A 22,546-nucleotide genomic window follows, 5' to 3' on the forward strand; every position below is an offset into this window, starting at 1 on the left:
GACATCTGCCCTTTTTTAATACTGACCTTTGACCACTTGGCCTAAAGATAAGTTAACCTCTGCCACCGATGGCCTGTTTAGTTAGTGCACATGTGCACAGTTTCTGAACCTGTGCACGTGTGCACTAAGTGTGTGTTTCTCGCCGTTGAACAATTGAGTTTCACACCAAAACTATTAAATGTAAAGAGCCAGAGCTCTGAATGAAAAAGAGAATTTTGTGAAAGGAACAAGTCTTGTATGAAGTGTGAATGGCTCTAATACCATTTCTCTCTCTCTCTCCCGACTTCTTGCCAGCACCAGTCAAGGGATTTTCCTTCCCACCCTCTCCTCCTGGAACACTATTTCCGGATTGTGTTGTGAATTTACTTAGTTCGCAGAGCACCAGGGAATGACAAGCCATGGAAAACTGAGTGTGGCGATGTGGTTGGGCAGTGAGGAGGGAAAGACAGAGAAAGGGAACGTAGTGTGTGTGCGTGTGTGTGCGTGTGTGTGTATGTGTGGGAGCTGGGCAGAGAGAGGGCAAGACTTAGCTGAATCGTCAGAGACAAGCCCAAGCAACAGCCCTCACCAAAATAGCACAAGCAAGAATCTCTGTGGGTAACATAAATTTGAGCATGATGAGTGTAATCAAACTGAGAAGGGTTAGACATGCGGCATAAACTATCTTCACGACCATGTGATCTTGAGGATTTCTTTGTCACAACTGTGTGCTCGCCTCCGTACTGCCTGCTTGCCAGTCTGTTTGTTTTTCTGGCTGTCTGTGCTTCACCCAGAACATCTGAGCACACAACTATGTTTCTGCAGTCAAAGCCCCGGCTCGGGCTATTAGTGACCTGTTTACCTTTTGACATTTCCATTGCTGATAAAAGCTAACGCTCTGTGACAGACGTAATTGTCAAAGTAGCTATACCAACTTAAGAGGCCTCTGACCTTCAAGCAACATGCTCTATCCTCGTTAGATGATCAAACAGGATTAAATCCATTCACTAAGCTCATCTTTGTTTTCACTCCAGGGGGTTTTACAGGAAGAGTGGGACCACATGAGCGAGGCGCATCTCAGCTGCCTAACATCCCACCAAATTTCACCGTAATATTTATCACTAAACAAATTAAGCTAACAAATCCATTAACGGATCTTTTTCCAAATTTTTAAAGGAACAAATCCACCATGAAAAATCAGCATACAGGCAGCGGCAGAGTAGTAAAATATTCTCACGGGACACTTTCCAAAGATCAAATTATCTTGTTGTGCAGCATAACCAGCGTGAGTGCTGCTGATTTGAGCTCAGCATGTTAACACGGTCACTACAACAGACGCAACATGCATAGGTGTAGCGCATGAGATTTTTGTGCTCAACTGTCATCTTAAGCTGTTTTCACACATGTGCAAACTTTTCCAGACATTACCCTGCAGAGGTCTGTGTGTGGATGCAAATTGGACACTGAATGGTTTTTAATCTTAAAGCTCCCCAAAAAAATAAGATTTGTGTTATGTCCAGTTATGCACATGTGTAAATACACTGAAGGTCATTTTTACAGAAACATGTCCAGCTCCTTCATCCGAAACAAACAAAGAGTACTGATCGTAGTGCAAACACATTTGAAGAGGACAGTGTCCCGAAGTCATTTTATTTTGAGGGGGTTAGCATTTAAATATTTGCTAAATAGCACTAAATTCAAAATGCAGGCTGTTGGGAATTATTTCCCAGGTATTTGGATCGTAAAAAATATACTGAATGAATTAATAATTAATTAATACTGATGAAAAAAGTCAGCAGGCTTTATGATGGCATACAAATTTACCAAATCGTGACATAGTTAATGCAGGATAGCAATCTAACTGCAAAATGACATGAGGACTCAGCAACCTTGCTTTTATATGGAAATATAACCACAACACAACCAGCTGGCAACCAGTTGAGTTGACTCCCAAACAAGTTGCACACAATAGCACAGACGGATTGAAACATGTTGGCTATTTTTCGGGAATCATATGTTAGACAGAAATTGTTTAGATAAAAAAAACTATGTAATCATGGGGCAGTCATCAAACAACAACTAGTTTCTCCTAAGTACAGGAATTGTATCATCCTATTTCTTCTCTCATATGACCGAGTCATTAGAAAATTTCCCAGAATGTAATGTAACTGTTTGTATTGTTGCACTTATATTTCTTTTTTTCTTAACAGTTAATATGACTACACTTAATCTGCAAAGCTACAACTCCCTGTGTAATTGGACTTTTTTCTATAAAACTCATCAAAACCAGATGAGTTAAACGGTCTTTGGCATCATTTTTCTGGGTTACCGCGACAATTTCACCTTGTGCAGTCAGCACTTTTAGAGTACAGTCATCTCTTGCACAGAATCTCCTGTGCCGACATGGAGAGTGTGGTGAAAAGGCCACAGACGCAAGCGTGAAGTGGAAAGATGACAGTAGTAATTTACGTTAAATGTTATGACAACAAATGTAATCAGTATTTTGGAACACACAGTGTGGGTACAAGCTGTATTACTGATGTAAATTTGTGTTGTGTGTGGGTGGGAGGAAGTTTATGTGCCATAAATCATGTGGAGCATATTCAAATTGTTGCAGGGAGACTTGGAGGTTTCATAGACCAGGGTAATGTGACTCCTGGTGATTTTTGTTCTTTCATGACTGAGAATATTTTGTTCTGTTCTAAACCGAGTGAAATGTTTTGACTACACCAAAAGGAGATAAAAGGGGGCTGGGGTCACGTAATGGAATCTGATAAGGCTGGATTTATCTATGTGGTTAAACAGATTTAACATAACCAATTGAAATAGTTTTAAAGACCTACTTTAGTTTGCTGTACACTTGATCTTTTTAGAAGCAGTCTAATTCTATTAGCAGGGAAAATTAGGACTGATAATACCACTCTTTACCTTCTGGGACATCCCAACCTTTGGCCTTAAAGCACCAAATGAAATTCCAAAGCATGACTCAGAAAATGAATTTACTTGCTGTCCTTTTGGCTCAAGGCTGTGGCATTTACACAGGTGCTATTGTTTGCGCAGGAGTTGTGTAGTTGTAGATTCTTCTGTCCTATCCTCTTATTGTTATGGCTCCCCGTCGAGTTCTTAACACATGCTGAAATAACTTCCTTAAAGCCTGTGTAAGCACATACCACTTAAGGTATTTGTATGAGAGTTTGTGCACGTGTGTGTGTGTGTGTGTGTGTGTGTGTGTGTGTGTGTGTGTGTGTGTGTGTGTGTGTGTGTGTGTGTGTGTACTGGCTAAAAGGGAAGGGGGCAATTTGCGTGCCGGACAGGGGTGGTTTGTTTTGTCAGCAAAATGTCAATCTGTCTTTGCAAGGTTATCCCATATGATCTTCCTAAATGCACAGTGTTTGGCTGTCCATCTGGTTGGCTGTTGAGCGCTCAAACTCCCCCATTAACACCCACCAGTGCTAGCCCATGTCTGGAGGTCCTGGCTTTTACCTCCCACCGAGAGGATATGAAAAGACCGACAAAGCTTTCCATTCTGTTCTTTTACTGTCAGATTTTTGGATCAGTGTAATCCTCAAATGGCTGCAACACGTGTACAGTGGTTTGGTTGCTCCCTAACAACTAACTTGACAACTAAACAATGCAACGGTTCTGAAAAGGGACACTCAGAAGAAGAATTTTGCACGTCCAGAAAGGATCTGGACTCTCCTGCGTTTGCACACACTCACGCAGCCAGGCAATGGCCCAACATCCCCTAAAAAAGCACATAAAACCAGATCCATCCCCTGTCCAGACTGCCTTGGGCTCCCCTAAGTTATTCAGCGTGTGCAAATGAAAGATGTGTCTTGGAACGGTGCGAGCCTCTAGGCAGAGCAGAACCTAGCTTCGCACACAGATACACACAGCAGCCCTCTGGACAAGTTTGGCACCCACACCAGCAACTGTGGGCCAAAACTCATGTTGCGTGCTAACTCGCTCCCTCCCCCATCCCCTCATGCTATCCCGCTCTGCAATTATATGCTACGCTCCCACCCAAACATGCAAGAATAGGCCTTCTCAGTCAACAGACAAACCGAGTCATTCTGTCCTCAAACCATGACATCATGACCATTTGACTTCAGCGTGAAATTCAAGCTTAATTTAACTTTGTCAGGGAAAGGGAAAAAAAAAAGAAGTGGTGTGTGTTACACTGGCAGACGTGCTGCAGTGGTGTGAACAGTAACTTTATGCAATTCTGGGAAGGCAATGCTAATTTATTCTCTACAATGAGGAATATGTGACTCATGGTAACCTCAGAAATCATGGATTTACTGTCTCAGGCATGCATCAGAATTCAGCAGAAAAATACTCAACAAAACTCCAGCACGGGCATATTCTGAATCACTGCCTTAGTAGCAACAAAACAATAATTTGGAGTGACTGTGTCGACGAATGCAGAAATTCATTAAACGTTTAGTGGTGGAGGTCATACTGTTTAAAATAGTTTTTTTTTTATTATTAATAATGCAATGGCAGGAATAACAATTGTTAATAAAAATCCTTCCATCTCAGTAATCACATTAAACAAGCGTGTGTCAACTTTGGTTCAAATTAATGTCAGTGGCTTCCAGCTGAAGTTTGTTGGGGTCTACATGCCCGAGAAGCACCTATCAAACTGCTGACAGCTATTGTGTGAGACACACCTCATTTTCCAAATCTGCCTCGCAACAGTGTCCTCTCCTCTGTCCTTGCCGCTCTGGGAGGGGTTCTTAATAGTGTGTGTGAGCACTTGCATGTGCATGTATATATGACAGAACCAACCGCAGGCACCTCAGCCCAGTCTTTACAACAAAGAGGTCTGGTGGTTTTCACAGCAGCCCCACTTGCTCTCCCACACACTCATAAATAACTATACAGATTCTCTGCCCTGGCCAGGGGGAGAAAAGGAGAGAAAAGAGCCATTTAGGCAGCTCCTCTCCTCTCATGCCTTCTAACTGACCCTTTCTAAGGGTCAATCAGTCCCATCACAGCTCCTTATTCTGACCCCTTCCCAACCCTCTCTCCTTGCTGACACTAACCTGAATCGTCCCAGGAGCGGTGCTATCAAGAGAATCCACTTAGGAGGCTTCGGTCATTGTGAAGGGGGTCTTTAAGACTTTGGACGGCATAACACCTCACAAGCGCTCAGTCCCTTGAGCATGTGAGATGGCAGCAAGGGTCAGAGGTGAAGGTCGCAATATGGGAGGAGGGGAATAAATCCTGTAGCATGGATGACAATAGCTGCAATCCCTGCTGACAATGATGCCATTGTAGACTACGGGTTGCTTAGTGTGTCCTGGAGCTGTGCCTAATAGAGTTATAGTGCTGATGTGATGGCTGTGTAGCCAAGTAGACTAGTGTCCCTTTATACAAGGGGGGAAACTGCCCAGGAGCTTGAAAGAGGTCTCAGCTTCTCAATTTTGCCTTGCATGAAAGCCTCGGATTGTGTGTGTTTGCATGTGTGTGTGTATGTCCGTGTGTGTGTGTGTGTGTGTGTGTGAGTGAGAGAGAGAGAGAGAAAGAGAGAGAGAGAGGTTTCCAGCTATATACCATTTGGTCACTGACACACATGACTCCTATTTAAAGAGTTAGATTTGACACAAATCATCACAGAAATTCTGCTGCTTAAGCTGAGGGCTGACTACAACATGACTTTTCTGTGCACAAACCAATTTGTCACACACTGTATTAAGAATAATATCATCTTTGTTTGCAGAGCTGTGAGTTTTAGAATTTACTTTCCAAGTAAAATGGAAAGGACATTCATGTCAGTTATTACTAACTGAACATCATTGGTTTTCGGAGTATTCGTCAGGCAAAACAAGCAATTTAATGCTTCTTCAAGAACATCAAGGAATATGAATATTAATGACACCTGTTGCCACTTCAGTTTGGGAGAAGAGCAACTGTAGTCAACATCCTGTTGCTCGAGTTTGTACACAGATAATCTAGGAGAGTCATTCCTATGACTCCCATTGTACAGAAATTGGCTGCAATTCAGCCGGGGGTGCAGTAGAGATCACTCATGAATTAGTCCTCTGTGAATGGAGCTAAACTGCTAAAATAATTATTTACACCTGTCTCTGGACAAGAAACAAAAAAACCCATCAGATTATCTGGCACCGCTCATGCTTTCACTCCGTGTGGGAACCGTCATTTGCCAAAACAGTGAGGAGAGCTAGGCCTCCATGGGACTATCCTGCATATGTTGCAATACTGTGTTTATGTTGTGTATCTATATCACACTCTGTTTATTGAACTGGACTTACTGAGAGACCACTGTATATACACTGCATACCAGATATGACTATAAAGACTACAAAGTTGATTTGTACGTGACAAAGTAGTACACTATCCAGCCTGGCCTTGCACGCTTCATGGCTAGTACTGCAAAAAGGGAAAAGGCTAGCTGTAACTTGTGTTTATACAGTGCTTTGAAAAACTATTCTCCCCCTTTGTGAGTTCCTATTTTTTTCATATTAGTCACACTTCCATGTTTCAGATCATGAAAGTAATATGAATGTCTAATATTAGACAAAGATAAATAACTAAATATAAAATGCAGTTTTTAAATGATGATTTCATTATTTAAGGGAAAAGAGATAACCAAATCTACCTGCCCCCGTGTGAAAAAAGTAATTATCGCCTAACCCTAATAACTGGTTATGGCAGCAAGAACTGCCACCAAGCAGTCAATCAACTGGCAGTGAGTCATTCACATTCACATGTGAATGAATTTTGGCCCACTCTTCTCTGCAGAATTTTTTTTAAATCCAGTCATATTAGAGGCCTTTCCAGCATAAACAAACTTTTTAAGGTCATGCCAAACCATCTCAATCTGATTTAAGTCCTGGCTTTGACTAGACCACTGCAAAACTCTGATGGATGCTGTTTTTGTCCTGTCTCTTTCCTATTGTTGAATCATGAACTCTGACCTTAACCGAAGCCAGCGAGGCCTGCATGGAAAATAATAACAAATGTTGGAGGGAGTAAATACTTTTTCACTATGATGTTCAACATATAATATGAGCTGATAAAGTATTTTTTTAAAGTCAGCATGATGAGCTTGGTCATTTATAAATTAGCCAAACTTCTTCACTTAACATTATTTTGCTACATTAGATAACATCTAGCTGGTTTGCGTGGTAATCAGCGAAAAGAAAGACAGTATGTTTTCCATAAACATCTATGGGTCTTTTTGCAACCAAGGCATCACATCCTGGCCATTAAGAAGCATGCAGGTTTAAGCACCTCCATGTTAGCTTTGCTTTTCAGACCCAGAAGCTACATTCACATTTTATACTGCACATGGTTTAATCTAGGTAATGTTAGTCCTATTTCCGGGGGAAAGTGCTAACTAACATAGCAGCTTGCTGGCTAACCATATCTTGATTCCTTGCCAACGCTGCCTCAAGCAAACTGCTATTTGAACCAACATCTTTTTCTGTTGCTTTGTCTTTATATGGACTTTGTGTTTCACTGGGCGCTAAATGTATGTCATTAGTAGTGATTATTGGACTCTATTGCTAAGCTAACTTTAGCTAATGTTGCTTACTGTCGATTATTCCATTACAGATTAACTTGGAAGTCCAAATTTCCTAGTTTTCAATTGTAATGTTAATCTAGAGTGCCTCCTCAACTCGGATTTCCTACTCAAAAAGTGGGAGCAACCCCACCAACCAAGAGTTAACAATCCAAAATGGTGGCAGTGAATATAAACAGTAGTAAAACTGTAAAACTTAAAGTTAAACTGACCAAGCTCTATCGATAAATGTGGTGTAGCTGTGTTTTTGATAGTGATACATGAATGGCTCTAACTCAGAACCAAAGCAAGGCCTGTTTTTTTTTGCTTTTCCTACTTTACTACTGGAATGCACTAACTCAAGAGTGATATCACTCGGGAGTTCTGAAATCTGACTTCTAACATATCTGAAAAACAATATTACTGGATGTGGAATAGAGGCACTGAGGAGTAAGTTACATACGTAAGAATTGTGTTGTTCACATTGGAAACTGTTCACAGAATATTATAGGCAACTGAATAAGTCACAGAAAGTCTAACTTTAAACATTACATAACATTACAATTATTTTTCAGCTTGACAGCAATGACAAAAAGTACATTAAAGGTTGTTTTTCTGTATTTCTGATATTTGAAACACTTGAAAAAAAAAAGTGATCATCATCTTATTCAGCAACATAATTTTGTTACTTGCAGCCCAATTACCTACATGGATCCATACCTATACTTATATGATAGAAGGACAAGAAATGACAGCATGTCATGGATTCATTTGGCATTAGGGTTTCATCTCCAGCCTTCATTTGGCTCACCACAGAGCCGGGGAAAGCCTCAGCTCAGAGAAACAGAAGCTGCTGATACCACTGAATAGTCATCTTCTGCATAAGTAAGACACCGAACTAGCAGATATTATGAGGTGACATGCCACAAGGACCTCAGTTGTCACCTCGGTTAATAAGATTAGGCTCTGACGATATGGAGTGACAGATGATGAGAGGTAGGCATGACCTCTAGGAGATAATTCAGAGGACGGAGAAAGAGAGGGGCAGCATTGGAGCATTTGGAAAAATGATATGTCCGTTTTCCTGATGTCTATAGTAACAGTAGCCTCCAATTTAACATTCCATCCATCAAACACTGGTTTTATTTTTTTCCTCTTTTTGGCTTCTCTTTGACCTCCCTAAAAGAACAAGCTATGTTTCCCAGGGCCCAGCTATTTGAAGCTCATAGTTTTGGTCATCCAAGGTTTTTCTGTTCCAACTCAAGCCGTTCAGACACTGTCCCCACTTACATTTCCTCAATGGCAGGGTCCTGGGGTCCAGACCATAGCCGCCCTACACTCTGCCCACAGTTGAGTTGCCTCTGGCAGGACTGCTGCATGCTTTGTGTGCTGGTTCTGGCTGCGGATCAGGGAAATCCCACAGTCTCTCCATGGTGAATGTCGTACGCCCTGCCAAGGCCATTATGCATCCCTTCAATGGCCGTGAATAGTAGCACACTACAGTACAGAAGGTTTAAGAGAAGTGCAGTTTGCTCAGGGCTACAGTGCAAGACCATGACACAGATACTGACACTGGTGAACTAAACTAAGAAATGATTTCTCCATACTGTGTCAGCCCACACTGCACTATAGAGGAATATAAAAAAAACATCTGATTAATAACGTTCCTTAACAAAGTCTAAACAATCATTATTCTAAAAAAACACGAGATTATTCCACTAAGTCCAGTATTGCTTGTTTGACTTATTGTGGCTGAGTGAATACCAGCAGGAGGACTATCATGTAAACACTTAACACTCTTATATATGAGGATTAACACTCATTTCATAATTTCCCTAGAGTTAACATATAGCGCACCATAATCACACTGATCTAATAATCTCTATGAGACCAAACCAATCATATTTCCCAATCTCCTGGGTTCCAGTTAACAGATGCAATAAAAAATATATTGTTTTCACCTTGTGAGTCTGTGATCACTTTTACATATAAACTGTGAAAAATGTAAGATAATCACATGGGACATTTCCTGCACTCACTTTTATGCACGTGTAGAGGACACAAGAGATCACTAGAAATTCTCTGGTTTAGGGAGCACACATCACACTTCACTGGGTTGCTTTGAATTAGTCAATAACCTGCGCACGTGGGCACAACTGGACATCACACAGAGTTTGTACCGGGCCACGTTTGAATTTATTGGTGGCCCAACTCATTAGTGCTAAGTACTCATGTAATAAATGTAGGGATGGCTGCATATGGATCTGGATGGCATTGCAGCTGGTGTGATCGATTCATAAAATTGTCTCTAGTTTATTTACATTTCTTTTCCTGTCAGAAATTAAAAACTATAATTTAGCTGACACCTACTTTCCTTACTGCTTAAAATGGACTTTCTCTTGTTTGTCAGATTAGTGTCAAAATTTAAACCTAACAAAATAAAACTTGAGCTGTTTTCTGCACAGAGAAACATCTGCCTATTAATTTAAAGCTCGTGCACAGTGTTTCCCAGCACTACCACAATCTGGTGGCATACTGCAGTGGTGGATATCAAGATGAGTCACATCAGCTAGCAGGCAGCTGGCAGGCTTGCAGTATCAGCCTATCCTGTTAATCTTCCGATTAGTCTTCACTGATCCCATCAGGACTGCCTGGATCTGGGGTGCAGAGCCTAAAGGTTTATCCCACAGGACAGCCCTCCCTCTCCCTGATCATTACACGTACACACAACGAATGCGACTGACGCACAGGGAACACACAGCATAACCTAATTAGTTCAACTTTTTCTAATGCTGATCAAGAAGCAACACATCCGCAACACAGAGCCCAGAGACCCACTGTCCCCCTGCTAACATATCTGGAGCCCCAGCTGTCTTCTGTTTCAGGAGGGTGGTGGCTGTGAAATGTGTCACAGAGGTCAGACCCTGAAGTTAAAGGGGGCAAATTCTGTGCTCTTCTGACACTGTGGTAGTGGGAGTGGGGGGGGAAGGGGAAGCAGCCGAGTAGTACGCCATGACAAACTTCAAGGCTTCTTCAAGTATGGGGGCACACAAACACTCAGACATGTGTGAGCACCCAGTTACATAGCTGCTGTACGGTGGATGTAAGGCCTGAGAAACATGCCAACATCCCACAGACATCAATCAGAAAGTTAAACTCAGATTCAGTGCAACAAGCAAATTACAGACTAATGTGAATTTTATTATACAAGTTAATAATCTCAATTTGTGTTTGCTTAAATGACCCACATCCACCTATAATTGTGCTTTTTGTTGTCTTAACAAGGTTGATCATGGCAGCTAGTTCAGTGTTTCTTGGGTAAAGACTGGATACAGGAAAGAATCAACTTACTGATGGGAAAAAGGAATGCTGGAGGCAATTACCTCCCCTGACTTTCTAAACTTGGGTCAAAAGGGGAGCGGCTATAAACGCCTGGACACCAACAGAGGCAGACCTCTGACCAAGCGGGCCTTGTTTCACTCTCTCTCTCTCTCTCTCTGTAGCCACTAAGTTCAACTGGTGGAAGAGGCCATGGCTGTTTAAATTTACAGCACAATGTCATTCTGTGTCATGAGCAAACTACAATGTGTGTATTCATCCACTCCGAACACATAAGAGGACAGTAATGTTAATACTCTGGCCATTTTTAGCATCTGAGGCAAGAAATAGCAAAATGTGTCACTGTAAAATAACCACTTCTTTCAGACCTAAAGTGTACAGGTGGTTACACACCTGCTATCTTTAACTGGATGATCTCACAGCAGCAGTAATTATGAGCGGTGTCAGCCAAGATGCCATTTACTGTTGCTGAACGTGTCTGGCAAGCTCAACAAGAATATAATACTTACTTGCCAACTAGGAAACTACAAAAGGTGTTTTAGCCAACCAAGTTTAATTATGCTAAAACCTGTAACAGGACATTGTTTTCTTGGAATGTGTTCACTTATCAATAAACTGGAGCAACCATAATGGCTGAAACTGCTCTAATTCTTGATTGCTTAAAAGATACGCGTTAAATATTTTCATTTCGTAATTTTAACTTTTTTAAAAAATCCATTCATGTACAGCACAGGATTTTCAGCTGTTAGGGCAAAGCTTGAGGGGAACTGAATGAAACGGTCTGGAATGTACTATTACACTTTTAGGGGTTTGTGGATGTTATGTGGAAAACGCCATATATCTGCTTAAACAATTTACTTATTTAAGTGCATATATGTTCATTTTCATTTAAAACGCTTACTTTTAAATAATTACGTAGGATACATTTCAATAGCTCCTTTTTGTACACGACACGGGATCCCAACAAGAAAAAAGAACACCCCTACTGTGGTAGCAGCTTGGACTGTACCAAGATGATGTTACGAACAGCCCTTTAAAGTCGCTCGACTTCCCAGATGAACTAGAGCGCCGCCACACAGTGAGAAGGCACGGACTGACAATCTATTATGTCTGAAAATGGTCTCTGTTTAGAAAGGCGATTTAAGAACACTAAATTTTTGACTGTGGGATGCTTATGGACGCGGAATCCAAGGAGTTATCTTTTTATTCACGTGAATGTAGGATGTGGCGTTTGCGAATACTCTTAAGTAGCTTAGCTTAAATTAGGTTAAAAGAAACGTGCATTATTTTTTTTATTTTTTTTATGCTCAGACTTGCGAAGACAACAGCGGCAACCTGGACTACTCTAGTGAAACAGGAATGATTTATCCTCCCGAAGGTTTATTCTACATCGAAATGGACCAAGCACCAGGTAAGTTAGGGTTAAAACCAGCCATTATCTGATCTGCGGGGGGTCGGGGAGCGTTTTATCAATGCCCCGCTTTATTCTTCTTTTTTTCTTATCGGTTAATATCTGTTAGTAAAGCTGACATCTGAGAAAATGCTGTGCAGGTGTCGGCAAAGCGTTGCAATGGCCAGGTCCTCAGTGCTGCGCTCTCCCAGTGGCATTGCCCAGGCATGCATAGCGCAATTCACTTGGCAATTACGTAATACCTTTCGGAGAACCAGGCGCAGTGGCTTGCCTCTTTTCTTTTGTCTCGGCACATATGGCAAACTTTGACAGGGATGCACGGCGGCTTTGCGTCGTCCCACTAAACCTAAACGACACGTACCCAAACGTGTGCGGCAGAGGAAAGAGTGCATTTTATAGAGAATATAGTCGCGAGTGCGTTAATGAACGACCGCTTTGTTCTCCACTGCAGCCAGCCGTGGTTAATTTGCTCGCTAGCTCAGAAAGTAGGCTACAGGCAGCTCGTCTCATGACTTAGCGCCGATAAACTCGCCTGCAGCTTATTTTGTAGCCTGTTTGCTTTTGCGTTATTACTGCGCCGAAAACGTTTAGCGAATGTGCTGTAGCCGATTTGAGTTATGTTAATTGAATTTGGCCAATTGATTAGTAAAAAAAACTGCGTCAGAGTCCTTAGGTTTAATACACTTATTTAATTTACGAATAGCTATACTAAGTGGGCTACAGTTAATTAAGTAGCTTGCAGGAGAGGTTTATGAGAGCTTCTAAAAATCTGTGACGACAATACAGGGTGTAGGAAGCACAACAAAAATGAAGACAGTGGGTCAGCCAGTTTGTGTTGTGTGCGTTTCAGACTTTTAATTTGGCATCTTCTTTTTTTTATAATTTCTTGCATGCATTGCTAGTGCATGTACTAGTGCAAGCATGTGGCGTTTGGAAGCCGGTGGAGTGCTTTTTGGCAGGACTCCGTGGGAGGAAGAGGAGGGGGAAAAGGTGTGCAGACTTAAATTTTTTTGCAGAGTTCAGGAGCCGCAGCGTTTCACTGAACTGCTGCACCTGTCTTTTGTTTATTTTTGAGGTCAGGAGGAGGAGGGGGGGTGGAAGGTGAGCGGATGGTGGGAGAAAGCCACACTTTCCCCTGTGTGAGGGTGCTCTTGTATTCTCCCTAACTGCCTCGTGAAAGGCACTTTTGTCCTGCAGTGAAATATATCGCCCTTCACTCCTCTTGATGCGGTTTCCCCTCGTTTTTCATTTTTAAGGAAAACGCTTAGTCTTCAAGCCAGAGTCACGGATCCCCCCCTCCCTCTTCCTCCCTTCAGGGTTGATGGAAAACTTATGATCTCTAAGCTCGCAATGGTTATAAAATGAAAAGGGTGGTCCAAGAGACTCAAAATATAATTTATAGCCTATTAAATGCCAGTCATGCAATTCAGGACAGTGCCAGAGGCAAACTTTAGAGAATGGACTTTAATTTATTTCACAAGAGTTGGATACTGGTTAGTGTATAATGGTTTTTATAATTAAAGTATTTGGAAAAATTAATTTAAAAAAAACAAACAAATTTAATAGTTATTAACTCATGAGCTACATTTCTATTTTTAGTAATGACAGCACTGAAGATCTTGGTAATGATTTGGCAACTTGGAAACTTGCCTGGGCATGTTCTCAGATCTTGTCAGGCTTCATCAAGCAAGGGTGTTACAAACTGTGTGTGCCTCATTTGCTGGCTGGATGGATGGGGAGGGGGGTCATAATATTGAAGGGGTCGTGTTTACAGTAACTGCTTAAGTAGATCTTGTGGCAGATTATTGTGTTAAATTCTCTAAGAAAAGAGGGGAAAATTTGCATTTCATTCCATCCTCGTTTTGTCTTTCGCATGCAGCTCTCCCTCCCAGGTCAACAAAGCCACCATCTTCCACCATGAACAGCAACTGCCTTTCGCCTCCTGCGCATTCGCTACAGGACGCTGAATGGTACTGGGGTGACATAACAAGGTAAAGGATGAGAACATCCGCAGTCCTTCAGCAAATATCCCATCCTTTCTACAAAGATCTCATGTGATGTTTTGATTGTTAAACATATTGGCACGTTGAATTCCGTTAAGCATTAACTGACTCTTCCCACAGGGAGGAGGTAAACGAGAAGCTCCGAGACACACCTGATGGCTCCTTTCTGGTGCGCGATGCATCCACAAAGCTGCAGGGAGACTTTACGCTGACATTAAGGTAAGATGAAGAGAAAAGGAGCACAGTGATTCAAAGCGCAGCGCTAAAAGAAAATATTAATGGTGAGGTTTAAATTGTATTTTGCACTGATCTAATTTTTTTTCTCTACTCAAATTTTTAGAAAAGACGGGCACAACAAGCTGATCAAGATTTACCACCGTGACGGGAAGTATGGCTTCTCAGACCCTCTCACATTCACGTCGGTGGTGGAGCTCATTTGGTACTATCAGCACCATCCGTTGGTGGAATATAATGCCTCACTGGATCTGATGCTTACCCATCCTGTGTCCCGTTTCCAGCAGGTTCGTGAGTAAATACAAATTTATTTCTTTTTACTTTATAAACACAAGGATACGTGTCGTCTAAGCAAATGAAATGTCTGCGTTTAGGTGAAAGAGGACAGTGTGGATGTGACTGGAAGAAAGCTTAAGGAGGTCCACAGTCAGTACCAAGAGAAATCAAAGGAGTTTGATCGTCTCTATGAAGCCTTCACAAAGACCTCACAGGTTAAAAATGCAGCCTTTAAAAAAAATCTTTTCTTAAGGGTCTGATTTACTTTTAACAAATGCCTGAGTCTTTTCTGAATGGATATACTCTGTATGACACAGGAGATCCAGATGAAGCGCACGGCGATAGAGGCTTTTAATGAGACTATGATGATCTTTGAGGAACAGTGTCGTGAGCAGGAGCGCTACGGAGAAGAGTTTGAGAGAAGCAGCCATTTGGAGGGAATTGACAAAGATTTGGAGAGGTACTTCATTGCACAGTTGCCGGGGGGGGCTCTTAAAATGTGGGTGCATTTTGCACATAAACCCCTAAACTCTGGTCACACCTATGACCTGTCCTTTCCCTCCTCAGCTTTCTGATACACTACGAGAAGCTGAAGTGCCGTCTCGCAGAGATCTATGACAGCAAAATTCATTTAGAGGAAGACTTGAGGACGCAGGTGGAGGATTACAGAGAGACGGACAGGAAGATTAACAACCTGCGGCCAGACCTCATCCAGCTACGCATCATGAGAGACCAGTACCTCAAGTAAGTGGCATCAGAATATTGTTTTGTGGCATTTGTGGTAACAATCATTAGGGATTATAATGTTTAGTTTTTCTTCTTGCAGCTGGCTTAATCACAAAGGCGTACGGCAGAAACGCATAAATGATTGGCTGGGGGCACATAACGACAGCGTTGATGAGTAAGTTTAAACACATTCTTTTTATTTTAATATTAAAAACATTAATTTTAATTAATAAATATAACTTGTTAATGGAAGACAGAATTGAAAGAGACATGACAACCACCCTCTTTCTTTCAGTACGTATGTGCTAAAGGGAGATGAGAAGAATTTGCCACATCAGGATGAGACGAGCTGGTTTGTTGGTGAACTGAGTCGGACGCAGGCGGAGGAGATGCTTCAAGGCAAAGTCCCTGGAACATTTCTGATCCGCGAGAGCAGCAAACAGGGATGTTACGCCTGCTCCGTTGTGTAAGTCCAGCATTTTGGCCCCAAAAAAATGGAATTTGTTTGAGATGCTTGTTGCTCTTGATTTGATCACATGACACTTACAGATGTCCTTCTTTCCATTAAAGCGTAAACGAAGAAGTCAAGCATTGCATGATCTACAGCACACCGCACGGATACGGCTTTGCCGAGCCCTATGATGTCCACTGTTCACTGAAAGACCTTGTCCTGCACTATCGCCTGCACTCATTAGTGCAACACAATGACGCCCTGGATGTGCGGCTGTCACATCCGGTGCACGCCAAAGCTGCAGCCACACCTTCACAGCACGCAGAGGAACAACACAAACTGATACAGACTCCAAAACACACGTCGGGGATGGCCCCTGCCGCTCCGGAGATGTAATCCAGTGGTGACAGACAAAAGGACATGTTTACTGCGAGAGACTGCATCAGGGTGCATTGTATAAAATTTTTTTTTTTTTTTTTTTTTGCACTACAGTGATTCCAACGGTTTTATGAATGGGATTTCACAGAAGTGGAACCGCAACTTGAATGTCAGCTTGAATTATTATTATTTTTTTTTTTTTAATTTTATTTTTTTTAAAGAGACTGTTTTAAGCTTTCAGCCTCTCCCCCCCCCCCCCCCCCTTCCCCTTCTTTGTACTTCATTTATTGCCATTTGTTTAACCCACACCTTTTGGGTAGGGGTGCTGACCACCTGAGATTTACTCACTGACGTCAGGTGCTGCACTTTTTTTTTTTTTTTTTTTTTTTTTTTTTTTTTTTTTGGGTAAAATGCCACATGAATTTGTGAAACGTTGCGGTGCATCTTGGTTATTTCCACCCCCCTTTTTTTTTTTCTTTTTTTTTTTTTCTTTTTTTTTTTAAATAAACTGACATTCATATACAGTGGATAATTATGTAGCATTAACATCCTGTAGAATACCATAGTAAGAGCATATACCCATTGACCAAAACACTAAATATTGAGCAGAACTACATCCCTGTTTAGTCCAGTAATTGCATTTGGGCAAGGGTAGGGCAGTTTATGTACACCTGCTGATGTGCTGATCAAAACATAATCTGAAGTACTGTATGTTATATTCTGTTACTCAAAGAAGTATAAGCTTTTTGTATTCTATATATATTTTTTCTATAAACATGCCACAAGATGAAAGTGCAATCCAACAGTATTTCTATTGTTGCAATGTATGATGACGGTGGTGGTGGTGAAGGTATTGCTGTTGCAAGAGGTTGACATTTGCCACAAAAATGCACTCTTTAGTGGCGCTGGTATGATGTGGCCTCCAATGTTTGTGTGAACTGCCAGAGGTCCGGAAGTATCCTGCCTCCATTACTTGAACTGTGGCATTGCTTGAGCTATGAATGTTTTTTTCCATGACATGCAGCCTACATAGCTTAAGAGGAAAGGAATCCATGTTGAACTTGGCACATTTTTCGAGTTTGAGGACAATAGACGCTCTGTACAGAGACACAATAAAAGTGTATTTCTAAAGGTTGCTTTATGGAAGTAGGTTGTTTAAGCCTCTTAAAATAATCAAACTTCACTGGGGGACTGAGGAAATTCCTCAGGTGACGCTAAGCAATGTGAGATCCTGACCTTTTCCTTGCTGAAAGACAATAAACTGATGATGGTTTTGTCAACTAATTAAAGTCTGTTGCTAACATTGTTCAAGAAACACTTTAAAAATTATTATTCACATTAATCAAAAAGGTTGAAGGCAGCTTTGTTATTTTTCTAAGTGCTGTTAAAGTTCCAGTGACCAAAACTATGCTTAACACTAACTTATGTTAGGTTTACCGTCTTTACTGAAGCCATGGTAGTCCAATGAGCTTATCTTTGAGTTTGCAGAGGTGGGAGACAGCGAGGGCACTGGAGGACACACTGCAGACAGATGGGAGAGAAAGGAAGCGATAAAGACAATAGCAGGATGTGCGCAGGCTCTTCCGTACTCAGCCTGACTGCCGTTGAGTCACTCCAAAAAAATTTTTTAGGAACATGCTTTGCATGGCTCTCACTTGCATTTTCAAATTTTTGATCCTTCTGTAAAGGAAAAAAAGCAAATTAACATTTGGTACTTGAGAGCAGCTTGGGTTTTTTTCCTTCTAGGTTTATCACACAGTCGGCATCACCCCTGTCTGACAATTACACTGAATTTGCTAATTTCACCAGTGCAAAATCCTCAGAAAAACATGTATTGCCACTGGGGTGTATGATGATAACGTTGACCCTGGATGACACCACCACTGGCCACCTGTGTGACCACAGCAACAGGTGGCCTCTTTCAACCATCACAGAAGGTCTGTGTTAGGTAAGGATTAATGAGGTGCAGAGGGCAGGGATGTACTGGGGGAGAGTTCCAGGCCACGGATTACTACCTCTTACCTGTGTCAGCATGGAGAGTGGGTGGACAGGCAGCATGCAAGCCTGGCTAGGACTCACCAGACGCAGCGTAGCTAGATAGATAGCACCAGAGAGTCACATCATGTCTCATTCACTCCAATTGATTTTTTTTTTTCACCAATTGCAGATCATGGACCCTTGCAACCATTCCTGAAATTTAGCAACATACCTGTGGCATAGAGATATAGCAGCACAGAAGTTTGAATTGCATTTTCAAAATTTAAGTTGTTTAAAAAACAAGAACATATTCGTGGATTATTCACCAACAAATTGGTAGATTTTGGATAGGTTAACTGATGTTAGATTAAATCACCAAACTCATATTAGCAACCAAGAACAATTGTTGAGTAATTGCAAATGACTTTATCTTAATGTTATTTCATCCAGCATTATGAAATCAAGCTCCAAAACTTGACTTTTGCAGGGTCGGTCAAGCGAAATATTACCTAAATATAACAATTCAATTTATTTTTGTTTATATAGTGCCAAATCATAACGGCAGTCACCTCAAGGCGCTTTCAACAAATATATTCACGGTGGGAATTACCTAATGTTATAAAATAACAATTGCATAACATAAATGAGAAACTATTCTAAATGCCTAAATAAATGCATTTGATTGTATTATCTATGTTATCATATTAATCCTGTATTGTGGAATTAGTATACATTGATTGCACAAATTCAAGTGACACTTGACACACTTTAACATCAGCAGCTAATTAAGCTCCAATAACTTGAGCTGGGTAATAAAAACTACACCTCATCTGCTGATGCATTTACCTAAATAAAGATTTAGCCTGAAGACTGGGCTTTTACATCTTTCCCCGCTTCTTACTTTTGTCATAACCCGAACATTAGGCTTTGCAGTGCTCTGGTCTTTGTTTGTAGCGCTGCCTCTCTATATTCACATATATTCCAAGTGGCCGCTAAGCACTTCCGTAGTCTTACTATTCGAGGGCTCTGGATAGGACAGAGTGTACCAATGAGTCACCCTCAGGCGGCTGCTTGAGTGTCCCAAAGACAGGGAGAGGGTGGGAAGAAAAATATGTGGGGCAGGAAGGAGAGCGGAGAAAGTGCAGGGCCTATTTCTCTCACTCCTGGTTATTAAAATGAAGGCTTGAAAGGTCAAGCTGGGCCTTTTCTACATTTTCTTTGCACATAAAGTACACTGCCACATGGCTATGACCCCCAAACTATAAGCTTTTATAGCAGTTTGGCTATCACTGCTAACATCTACTTTCGCCTGGCTTCCAGCTGTAAGAGTTGAACGTATGTAAAAACCCAGCCCCCCCTACATATTTTTCCTCAGAGGCCCTCTCCCTCCACTTTTTTTTCTTGTCAGCACACCTCAGTGCTACAACTCGCTTACTAGTTCTCAATTTAAATAAGTCCCGACTGGAGTAGAGGGGGGGTAGCAGAACGAATTACCTTTGGAGTCACGCCTAAAACACACACACCATCAACTGTCTTGCAGGCTTTCAGAAAAAAAAGGTTTTCGCTTTCAGTTTGCAGCAGCCAATCGCGTCGCTCCTCTCCTCTGTCTCCGTCCGATTCCACGGTTTCACGCTACGCGATCAGCCAATGGCAGTCCGAGACCATGCCACAGGTTAGCCAATCAGCAGTCAGTTGCTATGTTGGAAGCAGAATCGATAAGAGGGATTTTTTCCCCCTCTCTGTTTTTTTTACAAGCTCACAATATAGCTGGCTTATAGGCTGAAGGCAGGAGATCCTGTTGCCTGCCAACAAGCATGTAGGCAACAGACTGAACCATTAAACACCATGCAGACACATTTCCTTTGATACCGCCACAAATAACAGCTTAGATGTCACTATGCTGTGTATGTGTCTGTACACACACATATATCTCAGGAAGAAAGTTAACAGGTTGGATTCCCGACCCCCACTGAGCTGTTGAAGTCATGGAAAAGAAAATTGTTTGAGCCTGGGCGAATTATGGTCAATGATGCACATCAAAGTTTCTGAGTGAAAATGATGTTGTGAGTTTGTCCCCTTTTTTGTTTTCCCCCTCTTTCAGTACTTTTTCCTCCAGTGTCTCGGTCCGTCTAAGGAGAAAAACGTCCCATATTGTTACAAATCCAAATGTATGCAATGCTATACTTGGTGCTGTACATATTCATCACAATATTAAGGTCAGTAATTTCTGGATTAGATTGTTAAGCCATATGTTCTCCCAGTGACCCAGAACGGTCGAGATTTCTTGCTGTGGGCTACTGGTATGTGTCCTCAAGCAAAATGTAAACAAAAATCACACTAACCTAATCAGTTTGGAAAAAGATGCAGTTATTGTATAAGTTAACCTGTATTTGAAGTTGACTTTTAGAAACTGAAATCAAACTTTAATGATTGGATGTGCTCAGTTGGAAATAGCATTAGTCCTGGATACAAGTTGATCTAAAATAACGAGTTATTATTGGCATATATTTTGCTATAACTGAGTGACCTCTGGTAGCTTTGATTTGAACAAAGAGACTCGGATCGCACTGAAACAGGAGGGGACACTGATCCAGCTCAGACACAGGGATGAGACACAATCAGACACAATGCTGTTTGTTGACAAACCATCAAGATCCAGAACCATAGCCAAATCAGATTTTCAGATACCGCCTTAGACCAGGGATGGGCGATCCCTCCAGTTTTAAAACAGGTAGAGCAGGACGCCCTCAGCGACAGTTGGGGTGATTTTCCTTCCTCCTACTTCATGCAATATTATGTTGTGCTATTTCTTAAGGGAAGGTGGGGGTGGGGGAATCACCTATTAAATGAAGCATCCCATCGTTTCTAAAGCTGGATCTCATTGTGGTACTTCAGCTCTCAAATAGATTAAAAAAGAAGAAAACAAGAAGCAGCAGCAAGGCACGTGGCCAGAAAACTAAAGTGGCACAAGACTGACAGACACTGCTTGGTCTGAAAACATAAGGCTGATGATGATGATGGTGGTGGTAAAGGAACGAAGGAGTTACACACAAAGACTGCAGCAAGAAGGAAAGTTCACTATTAATCTGCTACAAGTTAGACGAATATCACACAGATACTCCCATCATCATAGGGAAATCCCTTGTTTTGTGTTATCGGGTAAGCTTTTAATCTGAAGCCCTTTACTCCTATATGCAGCTTTAATCTGTCAGTTTCATTTCATAATGTTTTTCTTTCTTGGTAAAAGAAAAAAAAAAGGATAGAGCCCCCGATGGGGGAAAAAAAGTCAGACACACTGCACTTAAAGTGGAATGGCAATTATGGTGAGCACTTTCCATAGGATGACCCTCGCACTATTTACTTTGTCTCCCACGACATGGGGAAATTCTGGGTACAGTCACCGCAGCGGAGAGACAGGATGACCAGAGAAAACAATGATGACAAGCAAAAAACTCTGGAGGGGGAAAAAAGAGGGACTTAAAAAGAAGAGCATTTTCACACACTGTAAGAGTTTTCAACCAGAGGAAGTATGTCATCATATTCAAGTTCATTTTAGTACCTCACCTTAAACCTTAAAACCTGTTTTACAAGAGACACCTCCCCAGGCAGCAGGATGGAGAACAAAAGGCACACTTTCATGTGACAAATACACCTCTGTCACACACACACACACACACACACACACACACACACACACAATTCATTTTCATGATTATTATTTTATATAAGAGTCTAAACTTCAGCCTGGATTTTCTATGAATGTCTGATGGGCATGTTGAGTGTGCAGGGAGCATGTATGTAACATGTACCATCTGTGTTGGAGGCTGCTGTCACACGTCAATGAAACGCTAATGAGGCTCTTGAATTGCAAAGTAGCACAGATCACCTCACGACTGCTAAAAATGAAATAATGTGACTAACACACCAAGTGGAAAGTGACAGAGGGAGAAAGAGCTCACTGAAGGATGACAAAGAGCCCTATCTGATAAATGGAACACTATATGATCAGTATTTGACTGGGATAAATATGTTACACAGTAAAAGAAAAATAACAATAATAATAATCGGGCAAGGAAAATGACCTTTAATGACAATTCAGTATTTCAACACCGGACAAAGAACTTTTAAAGGTCATAGCACAATAAAGAGACTTGAGGAGAGAATTAAAGTTACATGGAGCTGTTTGCTTTCTAAGCTTCTTCAGTTTCAGGTTTTAGCTTTGTCTTATTGGTTTACTCAGA

The 22,546-nt window shown here is 41.5% G+C and overlaps 1 protein-coding gene across 1 annotated transcript; it reads left to right on the forward strand.

Moving 5' to 3' along the window:
• The first annotated feature begins 11,902 nt into the window (after positions 1–11,902).
• On the forward strand, positions 11,903–16,713 carry LOC120727812 (phosphatidylinositol 3-kinase regulatory subunit gamma-like). The gene is made up of 10 exons (XM_040022342.1): positions 11,903–12,260; positions 14,140–14,251; positions 14,384–14,482; positions 14,604–14,784; positions 14,872–14,988; positions 15,091–15,233; positions 15,341–15,517; positions 15,600–15,674; positions 15,795–15,965; positions 16,070–16,713. Exons 1-10 carry the CDS (start codon positions 12,209–12,211, stop codon positions 16,344–16,346), a joined length of 1,404 nt encoding a protein of 467 aa, XP_039878276.1. The 5' UTR covers positions 11,903–12,208; the 3' UTR covers positions 16,347–16,713.
• The last annotated feature ends 5,833 nt before the right edge of the window (positions 16,714–22,546 follow it).

Source organism: Simochromis diagramma, unplaced genomic scaffold, assembly GCF_900408965.1.
Source record: "Simochromis diagramma unplaced genomic scaffold, fSimDia1.1 OVJJ01000205.1, whole genome shotgun sequence".
Classification (NCBI taxonomy): Eukaryota; Metazoa; Chordata; class Actinopteri; order Cichliformes; family Cichlidae; genus Simochromis; species Simochromis diagramma.